General features: G+C 40.6%; 1 protein-coding gene across 1 annotated transcript in view; it reads left to right on the top strand.

Annotated features, from left to right (window-relative positions):
• LOC122787359 (mucosa-associated lymphoid tissue lymphoma translocation protein 1-like) overlaps positions 1-16,723 on the top strand; it is a 584,376-nt gene that overhangs the window by 499,015 nt on the left and 68,638 nt on the right. Inside the window, exon 16 of the mRNA XM_044054015.1 lies at positions 13,510-13,659. Coding sequence (XP_043909950.1) covers positions 13,510-13,659 — 150 coding nt within the window. The remainder of the gene's footprint in view (positions 1-13,509; positions 13,660-16,723) is intronic.

Consider the following 16,723-nt stretch of genomic DNA (forward strand, 5'->3'; position numbering starts at 1 on the left):
TGATAGTTTGCTTGGCTGGGGGCAAGGTGAAAGACTGACCCTTGTTGAGGTGACATGCCTGTGACCACCATAGAAATTCCTGTTGTAGGCAGGGGATGAGAGATATCATTGTGTCCAAGCTGTGGCTGTGTTGAGACCGTACGCTTTTTAGGTACCACTGTAATTTCCTCATATGCAGCTTTGCAAATGGTATTATTAGTATGCAAGATGCCATGAAGCCCAAGGCCTGCAGAATTTTTCTTGCAGTTAATTGGGTCTTTATTGCCATTGTCCTGAAATATTGAGTCAGTTGTAGTTGCTTGTCTGGCGTAAGATAAGCCTTCTGGGCCATTGTATTCAAGCTGGCACCCAGGAATGTCATTTTTTGTGAGGGTACTAGTTTTGACTTCTTTTCGTTTACTGTGTACCCCAGGCAGTTTAGTAGATGCTTTACAAAGGTGTAAGAGAATGTTTTTTTCTTTCTGCTTGGATGAGGCAGTCATCCAGGTATGTATATATTTGAATTCCTCTTTGTCAGCAGTATGCAATTACTGGTGCCAGGCATTTTGTGAAGACTCTGGGTGCAGTAGATAAGCCAAAAGGCAGTGCAGAGAATTGGTAATGGGTTGAACCTGCAATGAAACGGAGGTATCTTCTGCAACTTTGTCTGATTGGGACATGCAGGTATGCCTCCTTGAGGTCCAACGTTACTAGCCATGCTTCCTTGCCCAACATGGGAAGTAGCTGCTGTAGAGTTAACATCTTGAATTTGGGTACTTGTAAGTAAGTGTTTAGAATTGAAAGATCCAGAATTGGTCTTCAGGCATTGTCCTTTCTGGGCACTAGAAAGAGTCTTGAGTAAAATCCTTGGCCTTGCTCTCGAGTAGGTACCAGTTGAATGGCTCTCATGTCCATGAGAGCTGTAATTTGCTTTTGTGCCTCTGCCCATTGATTTTGTGGCAGGTTTGGCATTCCTCTTTTCATTGGCAAGGTATAAAAGTGGAATCTGTATCCTCATAAAATTATGTCTAGGACCCATTTGTCCTTTGTGACAATGTGCCAGTTGTCTGAAAAAAGTGTGAGTTTTCCTCCCAAGGGGGCTGCCAAGAGAGTATTGCTTGACCAGATGAGGTGCAAGTCATTGAGTTTGCCTTCTGGTGGATTGAGACCTGTCTTCTCCTCCCTTCTGTGTTGTAGTGCCCCATTGGCAAGGTTTATACTGGGCTTGTGGTTGTCCTCTGCCCCTTGAGCATCTGTATTTACCCCTCTTTGGTCTGTCAGTAGCTGGAAAGGACCAATTTTTTGTTGGCCAGTTTCTGCTGAAGCGAGGGGGTTGTACCTGTAGGAAATCTTTGACTGTCTGCATAGATTTTGCCTTATCCTCCATTTGTTTTAAAACTTCTTCTGCTTTAACTCCAAAAAGAACATCCTGCTGTAAGGGAGCATCTAGTAGTTTTGTTTTAACATGATCAGGCAGAGTTTGTTCCTTTAAACAAACATGCCTACGTATAACAGACCCAGTGACAGCTGCTCTGCAGGAGGCCTCAAAAGAATCAAACCCACATTGTAAGGTATGTTTGCCCACCTGCTCAGTGGCGTGCAACAGATCCTGTATTTCTTTCAATTCAGATTGTTGAGGGAGAGTGGTTATTCTTTGCTTTAACTGACAGATTAGGAATTGCTGATATTTAAGCATGTGAAATTGGCAATTCAGTGCCCTCATAGCTAGTGTGGCTGAGGTGTAAACCTTTTTCCCCCACCTGTCTAGTGCTCTGGAATCCCTCTCAGAAGGTACTGGGTTTTTAGCCATAGAAGCCTTAGCCCCCTTGGGACCCTGGGAGATAGTCTCTGGGTCAGCTGCAGGGCTTTTATAAAGAAATTTGTGGGAATCAGGCACTCTATAGTATCTGTCAGGCTTAGCCGGAGCAGGAGGTAGAGAGTCTGGGTTCAAACTGGATTCTAAATAAACATCATCCACAATGTCCAAAACTGGTGGGATGGCAAGTGGTCTGTGTTGGGGGAGTAAAAGAAACTCTCTGAGCCTTTTCTTCGAATCAGAGTAGTCCTGACCTTCCCAGTGAAAATGTTCCCTCATAGTGTGTAAAGTTTCCCCAAAGGATTAGTCTTCAGGAGAAGAAGTTGAGGGATAGAGTCCTCAGCATCAGAATCTTCATAAGGAGAGAAGGAGTAATCTTGGTCCTCAGAGGAGTCTGAAGAAATGGACACTTGTTCAGAGGATGCATTATCTTCCTCTTGTCTAGGCCTTTTGTCAGGAGGGGGCTGGGAACCCCTGATTAAAGAAATCAAATCTTCAGCCATTTTGAGCATCTGTTTCTTAGGCATGGGGCCTTGAACAGGAGATTGAAGTGCAGTCCTTTAAGATTTAGTAGGAGTCTTCGACTTAGAAAACGTTTTAATGGTGAGAGTCATTGGTCTGAAAACACCTTCAGAAACCGATGGCGTTTCTGTAGCACTGATGTCTTTTGTAGCAATGTCGTCGGAAGGGCCTGAACTAAATGGCTGCATCGGCCTGGTGCCTTCTGCCAAAATTTCTGTAGCGGTCTCGGGTTCCAGATCTGCGGTAGTCAGGGGCTGCGTTGGAGCCTCACTGAGGACTGGAGAACCGGAGACCGGATCAGCCGAGGCCTCGGAATCTGGCTTAGGCCTGGGCTGTCTGTCCTTATCCCTGCATTTTTTGTGCACGCCGGTAGTCGGTTGCTCCGACGGCATGGTGTAGTTAAATTTCCTACCGAAGAAGTGTCGTGCGAAATCAAAGCGTCTTTTAATAGTACGCTTATTAAACCTAGCACAAAACCAACAAGAAGTGACGTCGTGGTCTGGGCCTAGGCAAGGTATGCAATAAGAATGAAAATCCTTATGAGGTATTTGCTTCCCACAAGAAATACAATTGTTAACTTTTTCTGACATCGGTCTGAGGCAAGAAAAGTTTCCCCAACAGGGTACTTAGCTTTATAGAAGACTTCGGTCTGAAATTCGAATTCGAAAATCTCAGGAGTCGGCCGACCGGCACTTGCGAACTGCTTCTGCTTCGGGCACCGCGCGGCAAGAAAAACTGAAGAAAATGGCGTCGGTTGCACTATATATACCCCTGGCACACTGACGTCAGGGAAGGGGCGACAGCAACCGACGCTGGACCAAGACTTTGGAATTCCGGCCTACTGCAGGACCGCCTGACGACAGGATAACCCAAATGTGATGACTGCAGCAGGGTAACACGATGAACATCATAAAATAAACAGACATTAAAGACTATAAATTACAAAGAGCGTTCCTATGGAAATGCAGCTATAAGTCTGCATCGCGTGACTGGAAGGGAGGAGCTGAGGCCGGCCCCTCTGTATCGTTTGCTACAACGGATGAGGCAGAAGTGATGACAGAAGCTGAAAGTGAGGACAATGAAGGATATCCACCTTTACCAGCAGCACAGCGGCCTGCTGAGCACGCCCAGTGGTTTAGGAATGAAGCCTCAGGCAACTATCAAAGAATGGGTAAGAAAAGGGGTAGAACCGAATGGGGAAACAAGCAGGACTTTAAACAAAATAGATAATTTCAAAACACATATAAAACAAAAAGAACTAAATGGTATTAGCATTCAAAATGATTTGATATTGAATATATCTGATATAAATGTCTCTGAAATAGCTTGTTCTGTATTACAACTAGGTATTAAAGTTTATACCAATGTCTCTTCCACAGCTTCATGTTATGAAATGTGAGTTGTTTAGGTTAGGAAGAAAACTCCATTTAATGGATTTTTTGCATTAAATAATTCAGAGGAAGAATGTGATGTAGATGTGAATTTAGAAGATTCATTTTATTCATGTAACTCGGATGAGAATGCTTTAAATGAATACATTAAAGCACATATGTTGCTAAGCACAGACAATTTTCCAGTTTATAGTGATTTTATACCTCCATATGCTAATCAAAGTATTCAACATTTAATGTCTGTTTTGAATTTTAAAGTAGAAAAGTTATATTATGAATTTGTACGAAATAAGAGCAATGTGCAATATAACTTAAGTAAAGAACAATGGCTTGCTTTTAGAAATTTGTGCCAGGATCGTAAACTAGTTATAAAAATGTCGGACAAAGGGAATAAAATACTGATAATGAACTATGAACAGTATGCTAGAATGAGTTACACACACAGCGTGACAGTCTATGAAAAATGTGAAATAATAAAGTATGAAAAAGCAATGCAAGAATATTTAGAATTACTTAATAAAGGAGTGAGCCTAGGATATTTCAGTAAAAAAAGATGTTGAAACAAAGTTTGATGTTAAGAATACATGCATAGCATCATTTTACTGTAAACTTAAGATATATAAAGGGATTGAAAATCTACAAGGAAGGCCAATAGTAGCTGTAGAAAAATATTTTTTGAGAAATCTGGGTATTTTTCTACATGAATACCTTAAACGATGGGTGATAAAAATGCCATCATACATAAAGGTTAGTCAGGATTTTTTAAGTAAAATCAAATACATTATTTGGCAAGAAGACATGTCTTGGCTCAGCTTAGATGCAGTTAGTCCTTATACTAATATCCAGCACAAGGTGGACATTCAAGCTGTTTTGCAGTGTTCAGGAGATGCACCTGTCTCAATATGTAGTGGGACTGCTACATTTCTGCCTCACAAAGAATTTATTCAGATTTAATGGAGAAATGTATCATCAATTGCAGGGTACCACTATGGGGGCTTTGTTTGCCCCCATATATGCAGATCTGGTGATGGCAGAATTTGAACAAAATAAGATATATAGACATAAGTTCTTTGAAAATAATGTTGTTTAATATTTCCGATACATAGATGATTTGATTTTTCAATGTAAAGGAGGGGGTGAAGATGTAGAATCCTTCATCCAAGATATTCAAAGTAACAATTTTGTTTTAAAATTTGATGGAATAAAGATAGGTAATGATATTCCATATTTAGATATCAGATTAATAGGAAATATTGGAACCCAGACACTGGGGATGCACAAGCCAGTGCATTTCTTTGTGCCGGTCCCAAGCCCGGATAAATGGGGAGGGTTGCGTCAGGAAGGGCATCCGGTGTAAAATGTTGTCAAATCATACATGCAGACAACAGTACAGATATACATACCAGATCGGTCAAGGCCCGGGTTAACAACGACTGCCACCAGTACTGTTGGCCAACAGGGTGCTGGCGGAAATTGGACTACTGTTGGCTGAAAGAGGAGAAGAGGGGAAAGGCATGCCCGAAGGCAGGTAAAGGCTAGGACTGTGGTAGTGAGGTTCAGAACTTTCAATGTTGGCAGTATGACTAGTATAGGGAGAGAGCTAACCAATATGGATGGACAGAAGGAAGGTTGGAATATTGTGTGTGGAAGAGACCAAATGGAAGGGGAGCAAGGCTAGGTGTATCAGAGGCGGGTTCAGATTGTTTTATCATGGTGTGGATGGGAAGAGAAATGGTGCAGGGGTTTTCCTGAAGGAGCAGTATGCTAAGAGCGTTTTGGAGGTGAAAAGAGTGTCAGATAGAGTGATGTTTATGAAGCTGGAAATTGATGGTGTAATGAGGAATGTTGTTAGTGCATATGCTCCACAGGTTGGGTGTGCGATGGATGAGAAAGAAAAACTTTGGAGTGAGTTTGATGAAGTGGTGATGACTGTACCCAAGGGTGAGAGACTGGTGATTGGAGCAGATTTCAATGGGCATGTTGGTGAAGGGAACAGAGGGGACGAGGAAGTGATGGGTAGGTATGGTGTTAAGCAAAGGAATGCAGAAGGTCAGATGGTAGTGGATTTTGTGAAAAGGCTGGACATGGCTGTGGTGAATATGTATTTTAACAAGAGGGAGGAGCATAGGGTGACATACAAGAATGGAGGGAGATGCACACATGTGGATTATATCCTATGCAGGAGGGCCAGTCTGAAGGAGATTGGAGACTATAAAGTGGTGGCAGGGGAAAGTATAGTTAGTCAGCATAGGATGGTGGTTTGTAGGATGACATTGGTGATCAAGAAGAGGAGAAGGAATGTGAGGGCAGCACCAAGGATCAAATGGTGGAAATTGAAAAAGGGTAATTGTGAGGTGGAGTTCAGGGAAGAGTTAAGACAGGCACTGGGTGGCAGTGAAGAGTTACCGAATAGCTGGGTAACTACAGCAGAGCTAGTAAGGGAGATGGCTAGAAAGGTGCTTGTTGTGACATCTGGAAAGAGGAAGGAGGACAAGGAGACCTGGTGGTGGAATGAGGAAGTACAGATGAGTATACAGAGAAAGAGGTTGGCGAAGAAGAAGTGGGATTGTCAGAGAGATGAAGAAAGTAGACAAGAGTATAAGGAGATGAGGTGCATGGCAAAGAAAGAGGTGGCGAAAGCTAAGGATAAGGCATATGAAGAGTTGTATGAAAGTTTGGACAATAAGGAGGGAGAAAAGGACCTGTACCAATTGGCTAGACAGAGGGACTGAGCTAGGAAAGATATGCAGCAGGTAAAGGTGATAAAGGAGAATGAGGGAAACATACTTACAAGTGAGGAGAGTGTGTTGAGCTGATGGAAAGAGTACTTTGAGGGGCTGATGAATGAAGAGAATGACAGGGAGAGAAGGTTGGATGATGTGTGGATAGTGAATCATGAAGTGCAGTGGATTACCAAGGAGGAAGTAAGGATAGCTATGAAGAGGATGAAGAATAGAAAGGCTGTTGGTCCAGATGACATACCTGTGAAAGCATGGAGGTGTTTAGGTGAAATGGCAGTGGAGTTTTTAACTAGATTGTTTAATGAAATCTTGGAAAGTGAGAAGATGCCTGAGGAATGGAGAAAAAGTGTTTTGGTACCGATTTTTAAGAATAAGGGTGATGTACAGAGCTGTAGTAACTACAGAGGGATTAAACTGATCAGTCACAGCATGAAGTTATGGGAAAGAGTAGTGGAAGCTTGGTTAAGAAGGGAGGTGAGGATTAATGATCAGCAGTATGGTTTCATGCCAGGAAAGAGCACTACAGATGCGATGTTTGCTCTGAGAGTGTTGATGGGGAAGTACAGAGAAGGTCAGAAGGAGTTGCATTGTGTCTTTGTGGACTTAGAGAAAGCATATGACAGGGTGCCTAGAGAGGAGTTGTGGTATTGTATGAGGAAGTCGGGAGTGTCAGAGAAGTATGTAAGAGTGGTACAGGATATGTATGCTGGTAGTGTGACAGCTGTGAGGTCTGCGGTGGGAGTGACGGATGCGTGTAAGGTCGAGGTGGGATTACATCAAGGATCAGCTCTGAGCCCTTTCTTAGTTGCAATGGTGATGGACAGGTTGACAGACGAGATCAGACAGGAGTCCCCGTGGACTATGATGTTTGCAGATGACATTGTGATCTGTAGTGAGAGTAGGGAACAGGTGGAGGAGACCCTGGAGTTGTGGAGATATGCTCTAGGGAGAAGGGGAATGAAAGTCAGCAGTACCAAGACAGAATATATGTGTGTGAATGAGAGGGAGGATAGCGGAATGGTGAGGATGCAGGGAGTAGAGGTGGCGAAGGTGGATGAGTTTAAATACTTGGGATCAATAGTTCAGAGTAATGGTGAGTGTGGAAGAGAGGTGAAGAAGAGAGTACAGGCAGGATGGATTGGGTGGAGAAGAGTGTCAGGAGTGATTTGTGACAGACGAGTACCAGTAAGAGTGAAAGGGAAGGTCTACAAGAGGGTAGTGAGACCAGCTATGTTATATGGGTTGGAGACAGTGGCACTGACAAAGGCAGGAATCAGAGCTGGATGTGGCAGAGTTAAAGATGTTAAGATTTGCACTGGGTGTGACTAGGGTGGACAGGATTAGGAATAAGTATATTAGAGGGTCAGCCCAGGTTGGAAGGTTTGGAGACAAAGCCAGAGAGGCAAGATTACGTTGGTTTAGACATGTGCTGAGGAGGGATGCAGAGTATATTGGGAAAAAGATGCTAAGGATGAAGCTGCCAGGTAACAGGAAAAGAGGAAGGCCTAAGATAAGGTTTATGGATGTCGTGAGAGGGGACATGCAGGTGGTTGGTGTGACAGTGCAAGATGCAGAGGACAGGAAGAAATGGAAACAGATGATCCGCTGTGGTGACCCCTAATGGGAGCAGCCAAAAGAAGAAGATCTCATTAATAGGAAATATTGGACAACAAATTGAGACAAATATATATAGAAAATTTGACAATGTTAATGCATTTCTATATGGAAGTAGCTGCCATCCAGGGCACTTGATGTCTGTGATACCATATAATGAATTTCTACGTTTGGAACAGCTTTGTAGTAAAAATGAAAACTTATATGAAGAAATGTGCAAGACAGCAGAAATGTTTGTAGATAGGGGATATAATGCCAATGAAGTAATAAAAGCTGGTTGTAAAGTACTGGATAAACGCTATAATAATATATGTAATAATACTACATTTAATGGAAAATACAGTAAATACAGGGAGAAACGGTCAAAAGTGAAAAAAGAAATTTATTTTGTGACAACCTTTAATATACTAACTACCAAAATATTTAAAGAAGTTAAAAATCACTGGTCAATGGTATTAAGAGACACAGATTTAAAAGAAATAAACCGAGTAATGTCCAAATATCCTACAAAAGAGGTAGAAATGTATCTGATATGTTGACACATAAAGATTTCATTTCACCGAGTGCTACAATGTATAGTGAAATGGTGATAAATAAAGGAACTTGCGCATGTAATAGATGCTGCAGCTGCAAATATGTGGTTAGGAAGTTTGAAAACATAAATGGCGCACATTTTACACCAAATGGACTGTATAATTGTAACACAGAAAGTGTTATATATTTGTTAAAGTGTGGTTGTGGATTATATGATGTTGGAGAGACAGTTAGGTCTTTCAAAAAACATATTCAGGAACATGTAAGTTATATTGTTAATGTAAAAATGGAAAGCCCTTTAGGGGCTCATTTTAAATTATATCATAATTCAAATCCAAGTTGCTTAAACAGTTTTAAAACAAATAAAATTACAACAGGGTGAATATAGAGAAATAAAAAACAAGTTGCTGTATAAGGAGACACTATTTATTTTAAAATATAACACAATGGAGCCATTGGGCTTGAACAAAGAATGCAGTTGGAGGCTGGCAATTAGATAATTGGAATTAATTGAATGAAGTATTGTATAGAAATGGAGAGTTTGTTTTAATGGTTATTACTCTTTGAAGGCTGTATGTGAAGCCGAAGCGCTAGGTCTATTAAACTGGATATTCGCTAGTACATTTCTGTGACCGTTTTATTGTTATTTTATTAGAGACCTATGCATTTTATATATATTTAATCCTTGTATATTTAATTTTATATAAGTGTTTTTTATATGCATATATACCAGATTTGGTGATTGTCTTGTCTTAGTGTTATGTATGTGTTTTTACTGGAGGGCATTCATGTTTCTTTAAAAGAGTAGATAAGATTTTTGAATTGAATTGGATTGGTGCCTTTTTTCATTTATAAGTGAGTAATGTTTGGGGTCTGTATATGGTCTGATGAAGCCCTATTCAGGTGAAAGCCCTTACCACATCTGTTTTATACATGTTTTTGAATAAACTATTTGATCGTAAACTGATCGTGAATTGAGTTATTTCCTGAGTGGATTGGATGGTTCTGCACCCAGACAGCCTTGTTGCCTGCTGTGTTTTACTGCTTTTATTTTTGTTTTTGGACTGTGTTTGGTGTTTGGAACGTTTACTCCTTGGGAGGTCACATTTTTTGATTTTATGTTATTTTATTTTACTTTTGAACATATAGTTGTTTTTTATTATATGGGCGGTTGCGGTGGTGCAGCAGTTAGCATTGCTGCCTCACAGCAAGAGGTTCTCTGGTTTGATTCTTGGCTGGGGTGCCTTTTGTTTGAAGTATGCATGTCCTCCCTGTGGTCACGTGGGTTTCCTCTGGGTGCTCCGGTTTCCTCCCACATCCCAAAGACATGCTGTAGGTGGATTGGATATTCTAAATTGGCCCTAGGTGTGAGTGTGTGCTTGCATGTGCCTTCTGTAAAAGGTTGGTAGCTGAGCTGGCAACTCAACACTGTAAAAATCCACTGCCAATCATGAGTGGACAGGTGATCCGCTGTGGCGACCCCTAATCGGGAAAAGCCGAAAGAAGAAAAAGAAGAATTTTTTTATTATATGGTAGTACAGGATTTTGATAACTTTGTTTTGCAGCTGCCTGAGAAGTAGGAAGTTTGGTTGGAAGAGCTGTTATTGAAATGTTTGGCTCTGGCTTGGGTGCAAGATAAGGCATTTCAGTCAGGTAAGGTGGACCTGACTGCAAGTATTATATTTGCACAGGTGGCAGGGTTGCATGATTTCACTAAGTCCTAGACAGTTGTTTGTATGTTGAAGGGATGTGGTTGTTGTGAATGTGGGTAAGCGATGGCCATTAACAAGACAGGTTTTGAAAGTTTTGTTGTCAGGTTTAGCTTTAGTGGTTGGTGATTCAGGGGATTATACTTTGTGGGTAACATTGTCCTTATGGATGTATTATGGAGCATTTACGGTGTCAAAATTGGTAGGGTCACTAGTTTGGGGGATGTTACAGTATTTTCTGTGGCAGTGCATATTTGGTTATGTAGATCTAAAATGGATCAGCTAGGGAAGAGTACGCAGATAGTTCTAGGGAAAGATAGGAATAATTGTCTGTGTCCCTTGGACTGGGATAGCAGATTGCTGCAGACCTATGTGGGGAGTCTTCAAGATTTGTTTTTTTCCAGTCAAGAAGTGGTAAGGTGATAACTGGCAATTAGTTTGTATTTGTGATGAGAAGAGCTTTTCACTGTATTGGTTTCTGGGTGAGAGATTTTTCATTCATTCTTTTCACATAGGAAGGAGCTTCAGATTTAGTGAGGGAAGGCAGATCAGTTGAGGTTATTTACAAGGTGGGTGGCTGGTCTTCAAATGCCTTTTGTCTTGTATTAGATAATTGGCCAAGGAGACAGAGTATTATTATTTATTTTTTTTAGGAAAGGAGGTTGTCATTCTTGGTTACTCGTATATTAATTGGGTGGTGCAGCAGGCTGCAGTTAGGATGGCTGGAAATGAACTGGGTTTGCATCACTCCGGGTGGAGCGTCATATGGCATAGGAACAGAGGCCTCAGGTGGACTCCACCCATAGGTAAATTTGCAGTTCTATAGTCATGGATGGGGCTTCTTCAGGTATTGGTGGTGCATTTGGCAGGTTATGATTTTGGAAGAAAATTTGAAAGCGACAGTTGGTATACAGGATAAGAGAGGATTTGATTACTTTGAAGAGGTTATATTTGGGTATGTGCACTGTGTGGTTATTAATAGTACCACATTTGTTTTGGAGGAATGCTTGTAGTTTTACAGCTTTAGAGTGGGCTCAGAGGTTTGTTAATTGTAGGTTGTCAAGGCAACTGGTTATTCTGGGTATTCAGACAATAGAACACAGGGACTTTAATGACAGGGACCCAGTTTTGTTCAAGGAGGATGGAATGCATCTGAATGATTTTGGTTTAGATCTGTTTAATTTACACTTAGGTTTATTCCTAGAGGGCTTAGTGAAACTTCTGCAGTAGGTGAGGAGGAACAGACTGAGTCAGGCCAGTGGCAAAGAAGAGGGGGAGGCTTGTCCCTCTTCTGCCCCCCCCCCCCCGGCAATGGGTGTTTGATGCAAGGACTTTCAGGGATGAAAGCAAGCAGTAGGATGCTACTTTGCTAAGTAAGAATATGTGATGGGTGGTGATGATACTGCTTATTTGAGCAGGCTGAGTGGGGATATGCTGCCTGATGAAATGGTTATGAGGATGTTCATGTTGTGATTAATAAACTGAAATATGATTTAATAAAGTTATGTTAATGGAAGCTTAATAAAGGTAGTCAAATGTCAATTTTGTGTGGTGTGTTTTATTGAAGAGGATCGGGACAAATGAGGTTTGATACAAACCAGTTTGTCCAGTGACATCTTTGGGGTTTTAAGGGTTAGGTGGAGATGATAATAATTGGGGTTAGGTTTGTAAGGGGGGTGGGGGGAGGTTGTTAAAGGGTAGGATGAAGGGAAGGAGTTTAGGTAGTGTGTGAGTGAGGAAGGATTAATTTAATAAGGGGTAGTCTGGAGAAAGTGATGTAGGTGTGGGATGGGACTTAAGAGGATTTTATGTGAGGTAGCAGGGAAAGAGTTCAAATTTAGGTGTGATCTTGCTACTCACCCCCCCCCCCCCGTCTCTCTTTTGAAGATATTTTGCATCTGTTTGCCTTTGGTGTTGGGTGTTTAGGCAGATAACAGGGGCAGGCTTGCCCTCTTTTGTTCCCCCTCTGGCATTGGGTGTCCGATGCAAGGAGTTTTGGGGATGAAAGCGAGTGGTAGGATGCTGCTTTGATAAGTAAGAATAAGTGAGCATTAGGATGCTGCTTTGATAAGTAAGAATAAGTGAGCGGTAGGATGCTGCTTTGATAAGTAAGAATAAGTGAGCGGTAGGGTGCTGCTTTGATAAGTAAGAATAAGTGAGCGGTGATGATGCTGCTTTGATAAGTAAGAATAAGTGAGAGGTGGGATGCTGCTTTGATAAATAAGAATAAGTGAGCAGTGGTGATGCTGCTTTGATAAGTAAGAATAAGTGAGTGGTAGGATGCTGCTTTGATAAGTAAGAATAAGTGAGCGGTGGTGATGTTGCTTTGATAAGTAAGAATAAGTGAGAGGTAGGATGCTGCTTTGATAAATAAGAATAAGTGAGCAGTGGTGATGCTGCTTTGATAAGTAAGAATAAGTGAGCGGAAGGATGCTGCTTTGATAAGTAAGAATAAGTGAGCGGTAGGATGCTGCTTTGATAAGTAAGAATAAGTGAGAGGTAGGATGCTGCTTTGATAAATAAGAATAAGTGAGCAGTGGTGATGCTGCTTTGATAAGTAAGAATAAGTGAGCGGTAGGATGCTGCTTAGATAAGTAAGAATAAGTGAGCGGTGGTGATGATGCTGCTTATCTGGACAGGGTGAGCAGGGATAACATGCCCAAATGAAATGGTTATGAGGATGTTCATATTGTAATTAATAAACTAAAATGATTCAATAAAGTTATGTTAAGGAAGTTTAATAAAGGTTGTCAAATGCTAATTTTGTGCGGTGTGTTTTACTGAAGGGGATCGGGACAACTTCAGTTTCAAAGGCTGGCTTATGTTAGCAGTTCGGTGCTTGATGTAATTAATTTATAACTAGGTGGAATGTAAAATTATGGTGTCTAAAAAGGAGTCTTTCATCATAATGATGAGGGAGAAAATAGTGTTCCTTGCAAGTATCTGCAGCATTAACTTCCTTCTGGTTCCAACTCTGCCTTACCTCCTCTGTCAGCTCAATGTATTCCTGATATGGGATATGTTGTGGATAAAAAATATTTGCTGCTTACTATTTGCTGCTTTGTAAATATCAGATAGTATGAGGTGTATGATTTATTTACTTACTAATTAATCTCAGAGGATCACAGAATCTGTGTCTTGTGAGAGTATGAGAAATTGTACACGGAGAACAACTTTGATTATTTTTCTTTCCTCCCTTCCAGATATGGGCCAGTGTGAAATAACCAAAGGTCGACAAGCCTTAGAGCTTCGGAGTAACCTTTCAGAGAGACGAGCACTAACTGACAAAATCAAGCAGTCTAGCAGCTTGGATGAACACTCTGCCAGGAACCTGCAGTGGGCCAAAGCACATGGTAAGTGACAGAACAAGAACATCCCTGACGATAGCACAATGCCATCAGTCAGTAAGGGGATATACAGTTGAGGGGTGCTTGAGTAGGTCACCTTGTAATCCCAGTTGCTAATTTATCTCTATTTCTCAAGAGTTGCAAGAGCCAGAGAGGACACTATAACTTAGAAGACGGCAGTATGGAAGTTGAAAATTTATATTTCCTGTTTACTAAGGAACTCAAAGCTAGCAAATTACAATACTGAATAGTATAAATGGAAATAAAGGGTTTCTATCAATCTATTTTCTAAGTGCTGTTGCAAATCACAATTAGTATATGAAACACAGCATTTTCAAATTAGTACAAGAAAATAAAACAAACATTTGACAGTGGTAAACACTAGTTAGTTTTTTTGAAAAACATTGGTTTGCCACTGTGAAACAGAACTTTTTTGCTTAACTCCTCTATAGCAATCATGCATATGACTGAATTGTGTAACATATAACATTTTTAAACTTCTTCTAACTACTGCATACAAATTTGATTTTATATATACTTTCATGTTTTGTGCTTAATATTACTTTTTGGCTGTAGCTGAACTGGATCCTTTTTGATCAGTCCACTAACCTGGTTAACAAACATAATTAAAAAATAAATAAAACTGTATGTTAAAACTGAAAACAGTAATGAAAGTATACAGAAAGAAAAGTCAGAATTAATGAAGGCAGAAATGGATGTAATAATTGTCATTTTTTAGTATGTTAGCACTGAGGCATTTGTATCTGTGTGACTGAGCAAATTGCTTAAGGAGAAAGTGCTGCGAAGTCCTTATGAAACAAGGGACTTGTGCCTAGTGGGATTACCTGGCTAACAAGTAACTAAATATGAATGAGTGCTATAACAAAAGTATGACCAGTTCATATGCCCCTCAAGAAAAGCACATGAATTAAATAAATAAAAAAAAATTACTAGAACATGCTGTCTTCAGCCTTAGGTAATTAATCTAGAGCAGCACTTTCTATAACCTGATTAATAAAGCATGTACTACATTATAATAGCAATTAAACTGCACTACACATCTAGCTAGTACATTGTAATCAGTTTAGACTAGGCCTGTACTGTAAATTTAGCTTTTTCACTCAGACCCTATTTCTTTTAAGTTTCCACACAAAACAGCAAAGGAATAAACTAGCACTTCTTTCTAGCTACAGTATCCTTATACCTACCAGTCTTATAACATTCAGTCATGTGTGGAATGAGAGCTCATGTCGGGTTGTATGGTCTCTTCCCAGTATCATTTTCAGCCATGTTTTGCCTAGCAGTGTAACACCCCACCTTACAAACTAGTCCCTCCCTCCTCAAGGCGGCATACACTATATGAGCTATAAGAAGAAGAAACCCCTTTAGATCTTCTTGGTATCTTGTTAAGGCCTAGAAGCAGTTCCCCTGTAGGGATCAGGATAGCATGGGCATTTTGTCTCTCTCAGTGATAATTAATAATCATTTATTCTTTAGGTATAACATAAGTTTGTCCTTACTTTTTGCTGTTACAGATTCCTCAGGGGGGAAACACCTTTTTTAGAAGCACTTCAGAAATATGGCCTAGAGGTTCGGTGTCCAGTGTATGAGGTTAGGTGGAAGCTCGTTGGTCCTTGCCTCTGGGGATGCTCATAGACCACTTATCAGTAAAGTGGGATGGGACGTTCAGTCCCATCTGCCTTGTGGTGCATTTCCAGTTTTTTTTAACTGCTGATGAACTGCAGATTCTTCAGTCATACTGTCCTGTAGTAATTGATATTATGTTTGTTTACTGTGGGTAGCCATACCGTTGTGCAGTTTATGCATTTTCTTGTTCTTATTATCGCTGATGTCATCCTGTAAGTTCTTCAGCTGTGCAGTTCGACTACATTTAGTGTTGTTCATTGACTGCTGGTAAAACTGCTGCAGGATTTGCAGCCATGCAGTTCTGTTACAGTTCAGTTATATTTTCACCTAGTAACTGCTGTGAGCCCTTCTGTTGCCTGCTGTGAGCTTTTTTGTCACAGTGTTTGGTTGCAGTTCGTGTCTTTTCTCCCTCTTGGCATTCTGCTATGAGCTGTATAGTTATATATTTTCGCTGTGGCTGTCATTATTGGCTGAATTTCTCCTGATATTTCAAAGTGTGCTTATTTTTCTCTTTAGTGCGTTTTAAGTCCTCTTATCTGAAGACCATGATTAGATGTTAAGCATAGCTCAAGCAAATCTCCTCACTCATTCAGAACCAGACATAAGGGTAAAGATGAAGGAGACATTATATAAACTTCTCCATGTTGGGACTGATGCCCTCAACTCTGGTCATCATTGCAAAAAACTACCATTTTTTCTAAGAGATTCTCTAAGGTAATACGCTCCTCTTACATTGTTCGTCATATAGGACTGGTCTCTTTTGGGAATGGATGTAATCATTCCTGTACTAAGGGTGGGGTTCTACATAGCATCATCTTCCTCTATTAACAAAGATAACTACTGCCAATAAAGGTGGCTTCCACCTAGACATTTCTAAGGGTCTATTTATTTACTTTCTTGATCTATTTTTTTTTTTTTTTTTTTTTATGATATTGGGCCACAAGCAGAGTTTTTTATATGCTTGTTTTTGGAGTGTCTAGTGATTATCCTCACTAATTCCCTTTTAGAAGCAAGACTTGCTATGCCAAAGAGGTAGAAGAGAACCATATAACATATTACTGCTGTTTGAGACACTCACCTCAACGGTAGGTGATGAATGTCACTCCTGCCTTCCCGGTGGTTTTCTTTGCTCGTTCCCCCTTGGTAGGGGGTCCATTTTGTGCAGAACCTAAGCATCAGCACTGATAGTAGTGCTGACTGTGAGACTGACTCCACAGCAGATCCAGCCTGATGTGCAGAACAACGGCTTAAAACAAAATGTCTTTTTTTGTACAGTTGCATATTTTGACTTGTTTCATAGTTTAAATTGATAAATGCGTGACTATCTTTGTCTGGATGACTGTTGCATGGAATATGTAGCATGTCTATGGCCAAACCCAAAATGGCATGAGTCATAATCACCTTATTATGATGAGGAATGCTG

The sequence above is a fragment of the Protopterus annectens genome, chromosome 13.part0 (assembly GCF_019279795.1).
Source record: "Protopterus annectens isolate FY-2018-M chromosome 13.part0, PAN1.0, whole genome shotgun sequence".
NCBI lineage: Eukaryota > Metazoa > Chordata > Ceratodontiformes > Protopteridae > Protopterus > Protopterus annectens.